The sequence below is a fragment of the Anolis carolinensis genome, chromosome 6, assembly GCF_035594765.1.
Source record: "Anolis carolinensis isolate JA03-04 chromosome 6, rAnoCar3.1.pri, whole genome shotgun sequence".
Lineage (NCBI taxonomy): Eukaryota > Metazoa > Chordata > Lepidosauria > Squamata > Dactyloidae > Anolis > Anolis carolinensis.
Window position 1 is genome coordinate 58,394,718 of NC_085846.1, and position 17,971 is coordinate 58,412,688.

The 17,971-nt window shown below is 39.9% G+C and overlaps 1 protein-coding gene across 1 annotated transcript in view; it reads right to left on the reverse strand.

The window, feature by feature from the left end:
* Positions 1 to 17,971, reverse strand: part of bmper (BMP binding endothelial regulator) — a 208,335-nt gene that overhangs the window by 97,177 nt on the left and 93,187 nt on the right. The window contains exons 8-11 of the mRNA XM_003222264.4: positions 13,545 to 13,654; positions 10,803 to 10,943; positions 8,085 to 8,189; positions 1,454 to 1,499 (exon numbers count right to left, since the gene is read on the reverse strand). Of these exons, the coding sequence (XP_003222312.2) occupies positions 1,454 to 1,499; positions 8,085 to 8,189; positions 10,803 to 10,943; positions 13,545 to 13,654 (402 nt within the window). The remainder of the gene's footprint in view (positions 1 to 1,453; positions 1,500 to 8,084; positions 8,190 to 10,802; positions 10,944 to 13,544; positions 13,655 to 17,971) is intronic.

Consider the following 17,971-nt stretch of genomic DNA (forward strand, 5'->3'; position numbering starts at 1 on the left):
GTGCTGGTTGGATAGGAGAGGATCTCCTAGAGGAGGCCACAGAGGAGGGGACGTCCTTCTTCGAAGACGCTGAGGAGGACGACCTCTGGATCATTCGTTTCTTTGCTGGAGGTTGCTTCGACGCGACCCTCAGCTATTTTCCCGGCGTCGGGGGAATCGGGCACACAGCTGCTGAGTCAGATTGAGCCCGTCTGGATTCCTCCTGAGCCCGCTTGAAGGCAATCTTCATGGCGGAAGAAGATGGCGGCGAAGCCAGGCGGGATCGAGTGGAAATGGCCGAAGCCACCGAACTCGAAGTTGATGAAGGGCCCATCTTGCCCGACCGGGTGGATACCGTAGCGGTGGTCACCGTGCAGGGCGGTTTGGTCGGTCGCGGTCTCGAGGTTTTCGAGGTTTTAGATGATACCGACGGAGCAGGCCTGGACGCCATCGAGGCCGAGGTGGAAGTGGAAGCCTCAGGAGCAAGAGTTTTTTCGTAAAGAGCTGCACGGAGTCTTGCAGCTCTATTCCTTCTGGCCTGAGCTGTAAAGGCCAGGCAAAAACGGCAGGTACCGACGACGTGGCTTTCGCCAAGGCAGAAAAGGCACTTAGCGTGGCCGTCGGAATCTGGAATCTTAGCGGCACACTGAGTGCACCGTTTAAAACGCGTGGTTGACATAAGAACGAAGAGTCCGAAGTGAGCTTTGCGGCGGAAAAAAAGGAACTGGAGAGCGGGCGCGGAGGGCGCCCTTTATACCCTCCGGGAAGAGGGGCGGGGTTACCGCCAAATTTCAAACTTTAGCTTGGAAGAGTATCCGTTGGAGCCTGCGCAGGCGCAGCCTTCTCCATTAGTGTGCATTCACAGAGTACACGAAGAAAAAACTGATATCCCACAGACCAACCACTGAATTACATGGAATTTGACTTATTGATTTAAAATTAAAAAGATAAGACATTTTAACAGACAATATTTAGAACCTTCACTTTGGGTTAGCCTGACTTTAGTTTCAAATACTTTAATGTACCAGACTTTCTCATTTACACTGATGGGAAAGGAGTGGGAACAGGAATTTTCAATCTCACTTTGGTTAGTTTAACAGAGCCACCACACAACAAACAAGAACAATGTCATCTGCAAATATTATGCCCTAATCAATTTTGCCTCTTAATTATAAATAACTTGACTTAAAGCCTTACAGCACCATTGGTAATCTTGCTATAAATATAGAATATGCCAATGGAGATTTCTGATCATATTGACCTTTCTATTATAAACATATGTTGCAGGGCCATGCCTTTTTTAAGTTTGGGAAATTATCTAAAAAGAAAAAATGTATTTGGCATGATGAATGATCCCAAAACTGCCACAAATATTTTTTCTGTTACTCATAATGAAAATTGAAGAATCATAAGACGATTTACATATAATTTCTCTGAGAAACGATTTTAAAATGTGAAGAATGAACTTACTCACTTTCAGTGCAAATGGGACAGCATCCTTTTCGATTAAGGATCTTTCCCTAGACAGAATAAATATAAATAATGTTTATGAGGAAATCTTTTGAACTATTAACACTTTTTGTAAATAAAGAAAATATCGGAAAATATTGGAGGTTCAAAGTCATATTTATATCATGAAGGCAAATATAAATACTAATCCTGGCATTTACAAATATTTATTTTTTGTAAATCTTATCTCAGTAGAAGAAAAAGATAATTGATTGTATTGCTCAAACAGAAAGATTTTTATTCATACCAAATCCTCTCCCTTGGGCCAATAAAAATCACAAAAAGCTATATCCATTGTTTTTATGTTTTCTATAGTTGTCTCTGAAATGGAAAAGAAATCACTACCTTCACTATAGCAGAGACAGAAGAGGTCATCCCAGGAAGCCAAGCAGAAACTTATACTAGTGTAGAATAACATCACTGCTAGAATTCTATTAGAGGAGTGTGCTGGTATGATGTGAACGCTTTATTGTATCAGCTGTACTAGCTACTATTTGTTCCCTACTATAGTCGAAGTGCTAGTTGCCACTATTAAAAAAACCCTCATGGCTCAGAACTTAACTATATGAAGTACCATCTTCTCCAATGTGAATCCACGTATCCTTTAATATGAGCTAGTGTGGTGTTCTTGTGTGTGCTACTGCCTTTTCAAGTATGGCTGCACCATGATCTTCAGGTTAAAAAATATTTGGCACGCTAGATGTTTTGGATCTCAGATCCCAGGAGCCTTAGCCAACATGGTCAGTGGTGAAGAATAAGAATTAAAGACTTGCAGGTTTATATGGTTAGGTCATTCCTCCTATAATCAACATTCCACCAAAAAAATATTTTTCCATTTCCCATTTATTTCAATTCCTTCTTTTTTCAAACCAACACTCAAACAATTGTTATTTCATTTTACTTACTGACTACTGTTTTTGGTTCTTTTTGGTTTTGTTGCTGCATTTAGTTTAATATAAATCTGTTTTAATTATAGCTTTATGGTTTTTATAGCCCTTTTGAAGAACTTTTTTTTGGAAGGGAAAAGCAGAATATATGTTTCTTACATATAGAGGGATAAGATTTCAAACGCTATGTTCATAAATCCACTTGTTTTTTAAAAAACAGTGTGCTACATATTACTGAGTTTTCTACATGAATAAGTATGCAACTGTAGAAGTTTGGGCAAAAGGAGCTATTCAAGACTTTGCACTGGCTGTCAGTAAAGCAAAGTGGCTCGTTTACTTAATGTGTAGGTGTCTGAGGCAGCTGCACTAATGGTCCAGAGCCAAGTCCTATCCAATTTGCCGATCCTGACTTTTTAGAAATGATGTTTTAGACCTTAATCCAACAAGGGAAAAGAAACTAGTTCCTTCAGGAAATTATCTTACAGTAAATAGGTCTCTATTGCTAGCAGCTTCAGTGTATGTTTTGAGGACAGAAGAAATTTTCCAGTGTTCCTGGCTAAGTGAACAGACAAATGCCATTTTAATCTCCCTTGAATCTGTAAATTGCTCTTGCATTTCAAATGAAAACAAGGTTCAGTTCTTTATTTAGTATGCTACAAGAAGCCAAACCTTTGTTATGAACTCTGGCAGAACTAGCAGTGAATAAAAGTAAGAAATGTGGTATATGTGCTTAAAAAAACCTCTCCTAACTCCTTTAAAAATAACTTAATTGGTTTTATTTGGATTTAGCTATTCTGAGATTGAAAAAAATACTTTAAGCGTGCCCAAGAGCCTGGACATATCCAGTGGGACTTTCATCTTGGCTACAGCCATAAAGTAGTTTTGATAATTCTCTAGTTTCATGTGTGACTTGCCATGTAGCCTAAGAAGCAAAAGGCCAGCATTCCCATCAAATGTCTTATGTGTTATATGCCGCCTTTGGATCCCACCTTAAAAGTCAGGACTCCCATTCAAATGGAGGTTGGCTCAAGACATTTTGCTGTCTACGATAGAATGTTAGAAAAATATACAACAGTCTATCAATCTTGCTTTGTTCAGCATCATGGATAAATACAATGTCTTTGAATGCGGCTGAAGATACATACAGTTAGATACCAGGAGAACCTATCTAGGGAGATAATTATTTAATACACTGGGGGCCATTGCAGGAAAGACCCTTTCACATGTGGCCATCCCCTATACCTCATTTGGTCAGGAAAGATGACTGTAAAATATAAGTAGGAAAGATGTGACCCTGTAGGTAGTGAGTTTCCATGTCACTAAAGTCTCATCCATAAAATGCATGGTAATTTGGTCATCTATAGTGCCTTTCTAAGCGAATGGTGTGGAATATTTTATCATCAAACTGATCTCATTGTTTTCCAGTCAGATACAAGAAAATGATAACATCCTTATTTCTTGAAAGACACCCAAGTTAGAACATAACACACCATCTGTAGTTTGCTTAGTTGTGATTTCCCAGTTCAAAATAGCTTCTACACATGCTTGTAAACTAGCCGTAACTGTTCTCACTGCCATCCCGTGTTTCTTGGGGTTGAGTGGCTGAGGGACACAGAATGATAATTATTGTCCTCTCCAAATCTCCCTGTTTTGCTGGTCTTCAGTTGTGATACAGGTTCTACCTGCTGACTGTTGCTTCCAGTAATGTCAGCCAAAGTGACAGGTGATTGAGAAAGGGAAGTGGGGGGGGGGGGGGAGAGACAATTCCTTCTCTCTCCCTCCCCCCTCCACTGTCAATGCAAGTGATGGCCAACAGATAGGACCCATATCATTGCCAGAGACAGCTTCAACACGGCAGACAGGAGTGAACAAGGGTAGTCATCCAGTAGCGCCGAACTGTGTTTCACACTGCTCTGTTAAGCACTGCTGGGTAGCCAGGACTTCTTGCTGCCTCTGCAGTGGCAGGGAATGTTCCTGTCTCACCCATCCCAGGGTCAATCAGGTGTACGGCATGTCAGATAAGCCCCAGTTTATTGGGTGATTGTAGTTCCGGCTTCGGATTCAGTTTTGCCAACATCTGTTTCATTAGATTGAGCCCTGGCTTCACAGTTAGCATAGCATGTATATCCATACTGCACAATCTTAACAGTTTGATACCACTTTAACTGCCTTGGCTCCACTTTGGAGAACCCTTAGATTTGTAGTTTGGCATATATTTCACTAAACTACAACTCTAGGATTCTGTCGCATGGGAACAAGACAGTTGAAGTTGTATCACAGTGGTGTAAATATACAGTGATAACACAGGCTGGAGAGGCATACGTTCAAATTTCCATGCAACCACAAAGCATGGATTACTTTGCTTTATCTAAGTGACCTTAGACCATTTCTTCAGCCAGGTCTACCTCAAAAGAATGTTCTAAAAATAAAGAGGTGGAGTGAGATTCATCATGGGCCTTATGCTGTCCCCACAGTGTAATGTCATATATATGTGCGAGAGAAAGTGAATATCTAGCAAGCAGGAAGTCTGTAATTTTGGTGGACATTAGATGTCTAAGCCTATGTACTTGGATTTTGCTCTGAGTTTTTGGTATGTCAAATATGTTCCCTTCAGTATAATCACCTGTTATAACAAGTTATTTTCATATCTTTTAAATGGGAAACCTACAAGTCATCCCCTCCCACAACTCCCTTGCCCCCAAAAGGAAAAGGTCTTAATTAGGAAAACGATACTGGCACGAATGGAAAGGCTACAGCTGAATGCTGCTTAATTGCACTGGATAGTCTTACCTCTATGTTTGCTTAAAAGGGTTTCAGCCATCATTTAAGCTGGAAGTGGCAGGAATTCAAGCAAAATTAGAGTCTCCAAACCAACCTGCTAAGGCTGGTTACTTGAGCCATCATGCTGGCATGCGTTTCTGTTTTTGTCTTGTAGAATAAGGAAGTCCATTATTACTACCATGTGGTACTAGCATTTGTTAGCACTGAAGTCTCCCTTAGGAGTGGACTACAAGATGCATTTCCATTTTTGCCTATGAATATTTATAAGCCAAATACCTTTGAGAATTTATTAATCCTGCAGAATCTTTTCCTTCCCTTCTTATTTTTAATGAGAGTTTCAGCTTTATATCCAAAGGTCATATTTTTCTGTCTTTTTTTCTCTTCTACTTTTTAAAGACAAAGCTAATTAGGCTTGTTGTTGTTGTGATCCATTGTGCAATAGCAGCAGCTGCTGCAGTTGTTTTGGGGTTCATCTGGCACTGGAATAGGACCAGATATTTTTATTTCTTTTTTCCTTTTAAGAATAACAGATGTGTATAAAATGTAATTCTGTCTGTGTCAAGCACGGGATAGCATTTTCTGAATAAATATAAAACTCACAGCAAATTCATAGGTTCAAAATGTATTCACACAAGACATCTTTCAAAAAGTTATGATATCAAAGACTCTAAATCTAACATTCCTAATGAGATCCACAAATATAATTATTATTAGATTTCAGTTTTCTATGTCCATGTCTGTATTAAACATTTGGTAAAATAGGGATACAAAACATAGGCTCAGGCGAAGATTCAAAGTACTGTGTACCACAATGTTTTATTAAAGATACTTATACGACACTCCTTGACAGTTTTTACAGCCATTCCATTCCAATTCCTTCCCTTCTAGTTTTTAGTTCTCCTCCCAAGCTTGTTGAGAGAACTAGCATTCCTTCTTAGTGAACTGACTCAATTGTTGCTGAGCTGTTCTCCACCCACCTTGTACATTCCCATTAGACAGTATAGTATTAGTATAGCAATATTATTATAAGGTAATTTGCTATATCTATCTAACCTATATCTATCTAATCTATATAGACATCTCAGATGAATCAATTATGACAATATTCTGTAGAGCCATACATGGCTCTACAGAATATGCACTGAAAATACTATGAAGCAGAGATTGTGTGATTATTTTTATGAGACCACACTCTTCTTTCTTAAACACAAAATAAGATATATGAAATACAAGCTGATAACTATATGCACAGAAATATAATATAATATGTTACCAGAAGCAGCAGATTGATAACTTGTCATTAGTATGTTTGGATACAAGTAAATTCTAAAATTAATTAGACATACTTTCAATTAAAAACATGAGGCAGGATGTTTTCAGCATGCTGATGACACCCAAATATATTTCTCCATCAAAAAACAGCTTCAGCTAAGGATAGTGTGCCTCCTCTGGATGAATGCCTAGAGGAAGTAATGGGCTGGATGAACAAAAACAAATTAAAACTGAATCAGACAAAACAGAGGTGCTTTCCATCAAGGGCCCTAATCTAGGGATGCCAGTGTGTCAACCAGTACTGGATGGGGTTACACTCTCCCTGAAAGACAGTTTAGGAGTGCTCCTGGATCCGTCCCTCCAAATGTCAGGCCAGGTATGGTTTGAGTCCAGGTTACCTACAGGATCGCCTTCTTCCATACAATCCACCCCAAACACTGAAGTCCAGCCTGCTCCAGCCTGCCAGAACCCAACTGGCAACCACCCAGAGGATCTTTTCATTGGCCACTCCAAGACTGTGGAATGACCTCCCGATAGTGCTCTGACAGCTAGATCAGCTGTCAAAATTTAAGATACAAGTGAAGACCTATCTCTTCCAGCAGTTTTAATGATAAATTTAAAACTTACATTTTATTTTAAACTTGCATTGGCATATGGGAAAACATGCACAAGGCTGCTTGGACAGCTTTTAATAGAAAAGGAGAATTGAAAGAAGATCTGTGTGATAGCACTTGAAAACTATGTATTTCCTTCATTTGCAAAAGCAATGGTAAATTTAAACCACCAAACATCCAAGAAAGATTATAGCTGAATAATTAGTAAACATATTGCAATAATTATGTAATGGATAAAATTAGGGTAAGAAGAAGTAATAGAATTGACAGCACTGTATTTTTATAATGCTATGTGGGTGATGGGAGAGTTGGGGCATATAGACCTGGAAATAGATGTGATAAGAAAATTGTATTATGTTTCAAATGTTTCAGAATTTTAAATTTTAAAATAGTTTATAAAAAAGAAAAATTAACAAAACAAAAAGTTTACACATATTCCATCTCTTTTCACTTAGCACTTTTAATTATTAAAAAGAAGGAAAAAGTGGTGGGTAGATGTTTGCAAAATGGAAGATGACATCTGAAGACCACCATAAAATTTGATGAATGAAATAAGGCCAAGTGTATTAGGTCAGGTATAAGACAGAAGAACAAAGGTATCTATAGTTGCTAGATACAGCCAAGATATTTTACCACATGAAGCAGAGAATCTCACAAGTACATATCTCTCATCCCTTACTTTAAAATGTAAATAATATCAAATGGAATCACCAACAATTTCCCGCTCTTTAAGGATACTCAGAATCTTCTGCCTAAGGCATATGAGAGAGACAGAGAGAGACCAAACACAAAAGGAATAAGCCATAGTAGAAAGAATGACCGATACAATAATAGGAAGGAAAAAGACTACAGACTGAAGAGAATGGTTAGAGGAAAGTAAAACAACAAGAAGTAGAGATGGGTTAAATTGCTGTTTATTCTAGTCAGTCAAAAAACCTGAAATCCCCTTATTGTTCTTCTTTTCCCAAAATATTCATGCATCAAACCTGCTAAGGCTTCTGGAAAAAATTGAGGGGGGGGGGGCAGTTGCTGTTACACTCACATGAGGGCAGCTGTTGACTGGAATGCAGTGCTTCTTGCGACATTCAGTCTTGCCTTTCACACAAGCACAGATGGTGCAGTTAATGGAGGACCACATCTCTCCATCCTGCGAAAGAGAGAACATGATACAGCCATCAGCTGGGGCAGCAGAGGGAAGCTATTCCAGTAATGCATCATCATCTTATACAAGGAAAAAGAAACACTGTCCCTGCTGGAGTTATGTCATTGTTTAGTCTAGATTAATTATGAAGTGTCCATCTCCACTCAGCTGGATTAAGAATGAAAACTCATCAGGGATAGTTTCCTTCCTGGTCCTTCAAGATGGGGGAAGTACTATTCCACACATAATGAACACACATAAAATCTTTTTTTAAATGACAGTCTAATTGGTTGTATTTTGTCCTGAAAAACATTCATTCTGCAGTTATCCAACATCACAATTTTTTTTCATTTGGAATGACATAATTAGAAAAATCTGTCTCAATATGGCCACTGTGGTTGGCATGTTTAAATTACTGCACATGAAAATGTTTGATTAAAATGTCAGGACACAGCAAATTTATTCCCAGATGTGGCATCACTTTGGTTTAATCCAGAAATATACTTAATGCTGAATTCAGACTAACAATGCTAAGGCAGACATCTGAAAATGTTTAGAACAGACAAAGAGCACAAGCACACACAAATCCTAAATTCTTGTAGGTACAGTTATATGGAACAAGATCCACACATTCTCTTCCCTCACAAGGCTCTCTGACCCCAAGTGTTACTTCAATAATACCATGGCAAACATCTTTGGGGACCACATGTTACAACTAGCATTCCCAAGCTATTGACCAATGCCCTTACACAAGTCCTTTCATAGCCAGCATGTGGAAGCTCTTGATTTATTGGAATGAAATAAAGATGAGGCAAATAGTATCAGAACAGAGATTTAAAAGGGAGTGTGTATAGATCTTCATGTTCCAAAGTACAAAAGGAAGATAAATTTTCAAAAAAGAAAATTATACCGCATTTCATCGTATAATAGTCACACACCCCATTTCTGGGGTGGGAAAATTGGACTTTTACCATTCCCTACATAATACTCACACCCCTAGTTCATTTGTCTGGGTGAGTGAATGAAGGGTGCATCTGCCCTTTTGGAACTACAGGGTCCGACTCGGCTACCAGTAAAATGTATTAATGGCAGATTTGAACAGACAAAAATGAGCTTTTTTAATCATCTGACAAATCCCCCCCCCTTCCCCCCCCCTTATATTTATATAAAATATGAATGATGTTTAGTGATCTATCAGAGGTGGGGACTGTAACTAATTATGTATTGAGAAGTAATCCTCCTCAACCATGGTAATCACTTGGGGAACTTTGGACAAGTCACATTTTCTCATTTTCCCAGACTCGGAGGAAGACAAAGTCAAACCCACTCTGCACAAATCTTGCCAAGAAAGTGCCATGGTAAGTTTGCCTTAGGGTCTCCATAATTCAGGTATGACTTGTGGGCACACAACAAAGGGGCATCCTCTCTGTAAGCAGCAAATAACAGTTACCTAATATCAGACACTGCAATAAACTAGGCAAAATTGAGAGTCATATTACACAACTTTTTTAAATATATATATATATTGTTGTTCTAAGTGAAATAATATCTTGGAGTCCAAAAGTCTGTGTGACCTGTTCTGTCAACAGGTGGATGGGGGAGCTTCAGACTTTCTTTAGCAGGAGTTCCAGTCTTCCCAACCCAGTTCCCCGATTTGAAAAAGAGGAGTGTTTCAGAAACATTATATGGGTCTATGGAGGAGGGAAAGTCAAGATCCTGTCCTCATGATAATAACAAGGCAATTTTCTTCTTTCTCTTTCTGAGAGTGTATGGAAAGAGAATGTTAAGTTAAGGAAGAAGGAACTGGTTGAATGTATAATTTCTCATCTTTACATGAGCGTTAAGTGAATGAAGAGTAGCTCCTTTCACTACACAGTAAACAACATTTTCATGACATACAGTACATTGCAGTTTTGTGCAAAGGGGAAAATGCAAATTAATGAAAAGCAGCATTGGCTGGATAAATATTGTGCACATAAGGGATTTAACTTTTCATGTAATCCCAGGATCTCTCAACACACAGATGGTGCATGCAGTGACAGAAATCACTTCCAACAGAGATGTAGGAGGGAGAGAAACCCTGCACCACTTGAAAAAACAAACAGGCCCACAGTAATATAGGAAGTGTTTTGAGGGAATCCCCAATGACCTTGTGTGGGAGGAGGACAGGAGGGGATTATGACCGCACAGCTTCCCAATTCATGAAGCACTGTCTGTACTTATAGCTGTGTACTGAATTGTAACCAGAAAAGCAAATTAAACTCCGATTGGCTCACTTAGGGGAGGGAGTGGGAGGAGGGGTTCCCTTTTGGCTGGACTGTTTCTTGCAGCCCACAGAGAAATACCTTTTCGATGGCTATCAGGAAGCTGCTGGAGAAAATGAATCATATCATCCTGTACATTTTATGACAAGAGGCAGCAACTTCGTTCTCTGCTTAGGAAAAAGGGAGCCAGTATACAGTGCTGTAGGACTGACTAAAGTAAACCATGTTGAATGCCTCTGCCTTATTGTAAGGGCCACTTTGTATGACATAGATTACTCTAAAATTACAAACACAGCTTAGAACGTGTCACATCCTAGTAATTCTAGTCTCAATGGAACTTTGCATGCCCATTTACCCGGAAGATCTTGTTGCCAAATTTGCACACTTTTGTTTCTTCAGGAGACACGTAAGAGATGCATTCCTTGCAGCATTGTTCTTTGGTTCTGATGCAATCTCCAGGTGGTAAGCATTTCTTCTTACACACCACAGTAGAATCCTACAAGGAAGGGAGGAAAAAGAGACTGCAGATGGATGATATTCCCTCTTCAATTAATGACTATCAGATACACCCAGTGGTAGCCAATTCGTGTCACAACTACTTGATTTAGTCTGTATATATTCGGTATTTAGAGGCTAAAAATACATGTTAGCATGGAGAGTGTTTTCCTTTTATGTTCCACATAGCATATGTACCTTTAACATATGGAACTGCTGTTGCTGAAGTGACATTTTGATGACCAAAGAGACCAAGTCACATCTTTTAGTCTCATCTTTGGGGTTGCTTGGGGCCCGTCAACTGTTTCATTGCTTTTTGATACTGGCTGAAGGATTTTCGAGGTTTTGGGGTAAGACACTGTAAGTTGAGGAAGCATACAAGAGAATGCTTCCGGTTTTGGTGAGTGCTCCTTACAAAATGAGTAAAGCAGCACTATTGGGTAACAGGTCATCTGCTGCTCACAGAGCCCAGTAACCACCTGTCTGACACCTTTTGGAATTGATCCTGGTGTTTCCCTTTGAAGTAGGAAGCACAGATATATCTTGTTTCAAATCTGATGCAAATGTGCAGGTGACCATATTATGCTTCTTGCAATGTATTTGAAAAAGTGTAGGAGGATTCTTATGAAAACTAATTGATGTAATTTGACTCTTAAACATATCCATATCATGTTACCCCATAAGAATATGTGAATTCTCCAGGTAAACCTCAGACCTAGTGCAAATATTAGCCACTTCCACATCATAGTTCCAAGATAGCATAAGTACAAAAATATTACTCAACTATATTTAAAAGGGTTTCTCCTTTCAGTAGCTTTCTATGCAACCCTAAAGAAGCACAAAATATGTCCTACAAGTTTTAGTGCACTGTACCCATAACTTAGCATTCACAGTCTGTGTCAAATCAAACTGAAATCATGCACCAGACATATTGTTGGCCACTAAGGACTTCATAATATTCTTAATTTTGCTGACTACCTATTGAAGTAAAAACACAAGGTTGCCTTCAATAATCTGGCAATCTAATGCTTGGTTGATGGATTCTGTCTTGGTGATTTTAAGACCTCCAACGTCAGGATTTCATGCTGTACATAGTGAGGGGACCGACTGAATTAAGGTGCAGGGGAGAATGGGAATGTAGCACTCTGTCCTCCCCTACTACTGTAGTTTATTTCTATGATTACTACAATTTCTCCTCTGGGCCTGGCACAGAAATGAGGCAGATGCTAGTTAAAGATTAGGGAGCCAGGATGTCTTAAAGATATTTTTCATAGAATCAGCTTGCATCTTTTGGAAGTACAAATGAGTGCAAGCAGGTTCCGGTAGACAGATATTTAGGGTGAGCTGTACTGTCAATGTCTTCCACTGGAAAAAGAGCAAACTTCTTCATTCATGCAAATAGCCTTTCTCAGTTTCTCTAACAGCACTTTTTAGCCAGTATGAAAGGTGCTATTTGGAAATAATCAACCAAAGACTAATGGGTAGAAAAAGTATGCTAGAACTGTTTTTACACCTAGTCTGCTCCAGAGCTGCAGTACGTACACCACAGGGAGTCCACATTTACCAGTGTGGAAGCACCTAAACAACTGTTTTACAATCCACACGGCCAGCTGGTGTCCTGTCCTCCCGGGGGCCACCACCACTACCGCTATTTTGCCAGCCAGGAATGGTTCCCTGGCAGAATCTTGCTGGCAACATCACTCCTTGTGATAACCAGCAGCAACATCATTAGCAAGATGAGTTGCTTCTGGATGGTGAAACAACAGTGGATTTTTTTGACATATGGATTCCAGCTGTCCACCCATCAAAAACATCGTATGTCGCTCCAGAGTTTATTGGAAGCTCCAGAGTAACTTGCAATTCTTCTTGTGATGGATTAAAACAGCCTTTCTCAAACTCTGCTCCTCCAGGTGCTTTGGACTTCAGCTCCCAGAAATCCCAGCCAGCTTACCTGCTGTTATGAATTGTGGGAGCTGAAGTCCAAAACATCTGGGGGAGCATAGTTTGAGAAACTCTGGATTAAAGGATGGAAGAAGCACTTCTAAAGCAGAATTCACTGTACATCATCTGGATTGTTTGAAGTGGTTTCAAAGTGAGAACATTTTATCTGGCTTGTGTAGGCGCAGGGTAGAAAAGAAAATATGTAAGTAAATAAGTCTGCTTCCACTGGATGCATAATTAAGATAGAGAGGTGAATCTAAACCTGGAAGTGTATTCCAATAAGGAAGAAAAGAAAAAGGAACTCTTAACTACCTCTGTCTCTAACCTGTTGCCCATGGACACATACAGACTCTTATGAAAGTAATTTTTTTCAGTATGTTTAAAAAACAGTGGTGTTATGATACACATTTTCTCTTTAGTGGGGATGGTACTGAAACAGTAGCAAAGCAGGAAATAAATCATGAGATTCACATAAATTTAGTATCCATGGGGTCCAGGAAAAAAGCCCAGAATCTTCCCATCTCTATAAAGCTTTGTTTCTTACTCTTAGATGTATAACTGCAAATCAGTGGGGAAAAACATCGTATCCTCTAAACTATAAAAATGTCAGTGCTGCACACTAAAAATAACTTAATTAAGAGATGGGTTATTACTGACTCACCCTGCATGTACATTTTGTACAATTGTCATATGCAAAGGAGGCTCCATTGTCATAAACATCACTGTGAAAGAGACAGCTTCCAAATGGGAGATCAAACACTTTCCTCTGTCCTGGATATAAAGAACAGGAAAAGAAACAGAATGTGGTTGAAGGGGAGTGACATTGCCAAAACGATATGTCAGCGTTGTGACGAAGCTTTTGGAGCATGGAAGCTCTGGAGCGCAGAAGAACTGACACAGGGAGACATCACTAAAAGCAAGACACACAGCTTTACTGAGTAGAGCAGTAAATACAACACAAACAGACTAGGCAGACGATGACAACTGACAACAACACCACCACAAACCGAACTGAACTGATCTGATCCGAACATGATGCAAGAGAAAGGAACTCACTCTTATATCTGGATCCTCCCTTCTTTCCAGACACACTCAGGGTCATCACAGTTCATCACTGATTAACTCTTTCAATGTCCATACACTTCAGATGATGCAATCAGGTTGCAATTCCAGGCATAGCACAAATTACATTTAAACATTCACCTTACACAAATCTTACATTGACAGGATAGTTGTGATTACTGTCACAAAGGGCTCATCAGCCACTGATTGTTGGGTGCATTGTTCTATTTAAATTTCTTTTTAACAGACTGTTATTTTCTCTATGGTAGACAACAATGATCTGAGGCAAAAATAGGGATCTACAAAGGCAGTTCACCCATTAGGCCAACTAAGTGGTTGCCGAAGGCACCATGCTCTGGGGGGCGCAGTTGAGGCGCCTCTTGAGGCGCCTCCAAGTTGAACAGCTTCTTGTCTTTTTTTCCCCTCCCCACTGGGAGGGGGAATGCCTTCCTGCGTGCGCGCATGTGTGCATGCATGAGTGCGCATCCCCGCCTCCTCCTCCCAGACTCGCTGCCAGAGGCAGGCAGGCGAAAAGGGAGGCGCGCCCTGAGGAACAACAAGAGAGACCTTCACTGGCATGGACAATGGCAAGGTAGGAATGCCGCCGGTGCGAGGAGGAGGAGGAGGAGGGGGCTGGCTGGGAGTGGGCAGCGCCAGGCCCCTAGGCCCTACGGTGGCCCAGCAGGGGCCTAGGGGCCTGGAGCTGCCCACTCCCACCCAGCCCCTCCTCCTCCTCCTATGGAGCCCGGTGTGGACAATGGCAAGGTAGGGATGCTGCAGCGCAAGGAGGAGAAGGCGTGCCGGTTGGTGGGGGGGGGGTGCCAAAATTCTGTTCGCCTACACATGAAAATTACCTAGGACTGGCCCTGGGGATCTATAAATTACTTTGAAGTGTCTGTGGCACACGTTAGGAAGTAAAGGAATTCTAAAGCAATTTATGGATGTATGATCACCAAACAGTGAAGTGAAAGATATGCTTATTGCGTACAAGCAGCAGTCATCTAGAATCCAAAGCAAAGATTTTTGATCTCAATCCTCCAGACTGACATACCTTTTTAATGGCAGAATCCAGGAAAAGGGCCCAGTTAACAAAACCTAATTCTTTCAAAGTCTTGACATACTGTGTCTCACTTTTTTTTTACTCCCTCAGGTTTGAGAAACCACAAGATTTAGGTCACAAGTATCAAAGGAGGAAGTGACATGCTTGGTTTTCAGATGGCTTTTATTTTCTATACTAGAAACACATACAGTTTCTTCATCTGCCCCAGGGAAATGGGGTTCTGAAGCTCATAATTCTAGTAAATTTGTTGGAACCTATGAAGAAGTCAGCAAACTAAAGGAAGGGCATAGATAAAGAGATTATAAAGGAGGGAAAATGAGAAAGCAAAATAAGATACTTTTTAGTGGGCTGGGTGAGAAAAGAGGTTTTCAAAAATGTGTGTGTTTAATTCTCTATAAAACTCAAACCAGAGATACACAGAAAGAAATTAAATTATAGATGAGACTTTTCACCTTCCCTTTGGTCTGTTTTTTAATAATGTTACATGATTAAAAACTAATTTAAAATTAAATGTGTTACGCACCCCTCTTTCAATGTAAATGTAGTGGGCGAAACCCCAGGAGAGAAAGCTTCTGGAACATGGCCATACAGCCCGAAAGACTCACAGCAATATAGTCATATTAGATTGTTTAGCTTAATAAAGATTAATGTTTTATTTTATTTTCCTACAAACTGTTTCATCTATGACTAATATGCTTCACTACATTCCGAATTGAGATACATCCTAGTTTTCAAACTGTTCTGACTGATCCTACACAAGCAGGTCATGAGGACAGTCTCCTTCTCCTGTTGTGGCACTCCTGAAACTGGGAACCATAGGTATACTGAATCTGGGCTGCCAAATGCCATTATAACTTGTAATCATAGATATCCTTATCTTACTTGTAGTTGTCTTTTAAAAAAAAATGCAAGCTTTTTCCTACCATATCTCAAGCAGTGAATTCCATAAGCTATTTTTGTGCTATATGAAAAAGTACTTGATTTTTCTTGATTGCAGGCCCACTTTCTAATAAATGCCAGATTCTACAAATCTTGTTGGGTATACACAGACATTCTAATCCATTTTGGAAGTGAATTAAAATGAACAAGTTTCACTGCACAGCATCTACACAAACACCTCAGGAGCCGGTTTGAGGCTAGGAAGGAGGCCACAATATCAGTTGATTGCGGATCGGAACCAAAACATGTGTGTGATGGGGATGTTTCTTAATCTGTTTTCTGAGATACACTGATGCACACATCCATGTCCATTTGAGATGAGTGTAGGACCGTGGTGGGGCACATGAAATAGGAAGAAATGGGAATGACGTGGTTTTTTCTCCCCTGGGTAGTAACTTTACCTTCCGGCCAGCTGTGTTTTGGTGTTTTTAAAAGTACTTCAACTCTAGCCATGTCCTGACAAGTACACCACATTTTCCAGTCCTGGTTTTGAGACCTACATGGGATATATTCTGATTGGCTGCAGCACATTATCTGGCTTGTTCAGGACTTTCTAGTGAGTTTTTTTTTAATGTACTGTTTCTGGCTGGATGTACATTGGAGGTGGAGGTGTTTGGGGAACCATCCTGTTCTTGAGCCAGTTTTGAACTGTATTATAGTGTCTGTATAAAATCGCACTCAGGCAGTTATTTTAGCACTTGTCTTTGCTCAGCTACACATGGTAAAGAAGGGAAGAAAGGGAGAGGTGGAAAACGGGGAGAAGTAGCAGTACTAGAAAAAAGGTGATGCTGGAGATTTATTGTGAAGTTAGTAAGCATGCAAAAAGGTTTAATCATTAAAGCTCAAGGAGCTCAGATCAGATGTGAACAAATGCATAAAAGTTCTTGAAAGCTAGTGAATCAATTATTTTAGATGACATCTTTTAAAGTGAAGAAGCTCTATAAAGCCATTCAAGGATTTCTCATACTCATGGAACACTTTGCTCATTCGGGATATTTCCCAGCAATGAAGAGAACAGGGAGACGTTTTGCCTGTCTGGTGTCCTTTTTGTCCACCACAGCAATTACATGTAAGATACTGCTAGTATGTATGAGCAAATATGCACCTACATGCCATAGCCATCCCTTTATGCCAATTTGAACAATGCTTGCATAGTAATAATACTTTCTCTGTCACATAATACACATGCTAGTGTAGAGCAGCAAATGAGTGTTTGTTCATCTGATGAAAATAATAATAATACCCTATCACTATATAGTTATAATGTATTGAAGCATTATGTTCAGACATTGTGCACCTTTAACCCATTTTATCTGCTTTGAGCAGACAGTCAAATGATCCCCAGCTCCACTGATATACCTGGTTTTTTAAAAGGCACATGATTTTTAAATGGCACAGTATATCATGCAAAACAATATGCCTGATGTAATGTTTTGAGTTAGAAAGCAGTAATCACTAAGTGATGATGTGCACCAGCCCAGAAGATAATTCAGTACAACTTTTATGGCATGCCAGCCAAATCTTGCAGGATATGAAAAACCCCAGTCAACGCTAAGACAGTCCTATGTAAATCAGTTCAAGATGTTGAAAATTCCCATATGGGACAACACATCCTTTGCACTGCTGTATATTGCATAAAGACACATTATATTGGTCTGGCAGTGCTGCAAAGCCACTAGAGTTATCTAGTATGTTCACTAACAAAGCCTCCTTCTCAACCACAACCTCCCTAAAGGCAGTTATATCCCACAATCTCCCATCTAGACTGCAGGTACACAAAGAAGCAAAGCATTCTGCCACCCCTCGAACAGATGTGTTACTGAATTCAACCTTGCATTCTGGTCAGAAAAGCTGGGGCATTGCTATTGTACTGTGCAACTCCAACAAGTATCCTGGTATTCATTTTAATTACACACAAATAGCACACACATTTTTACTACAACTCTTAAATTCTAAGTCACAGACATATTTCTCAGGTGGCCTGTGTAACTTGGTCTAAACCACCCAAATGACACCAAACTTATGCT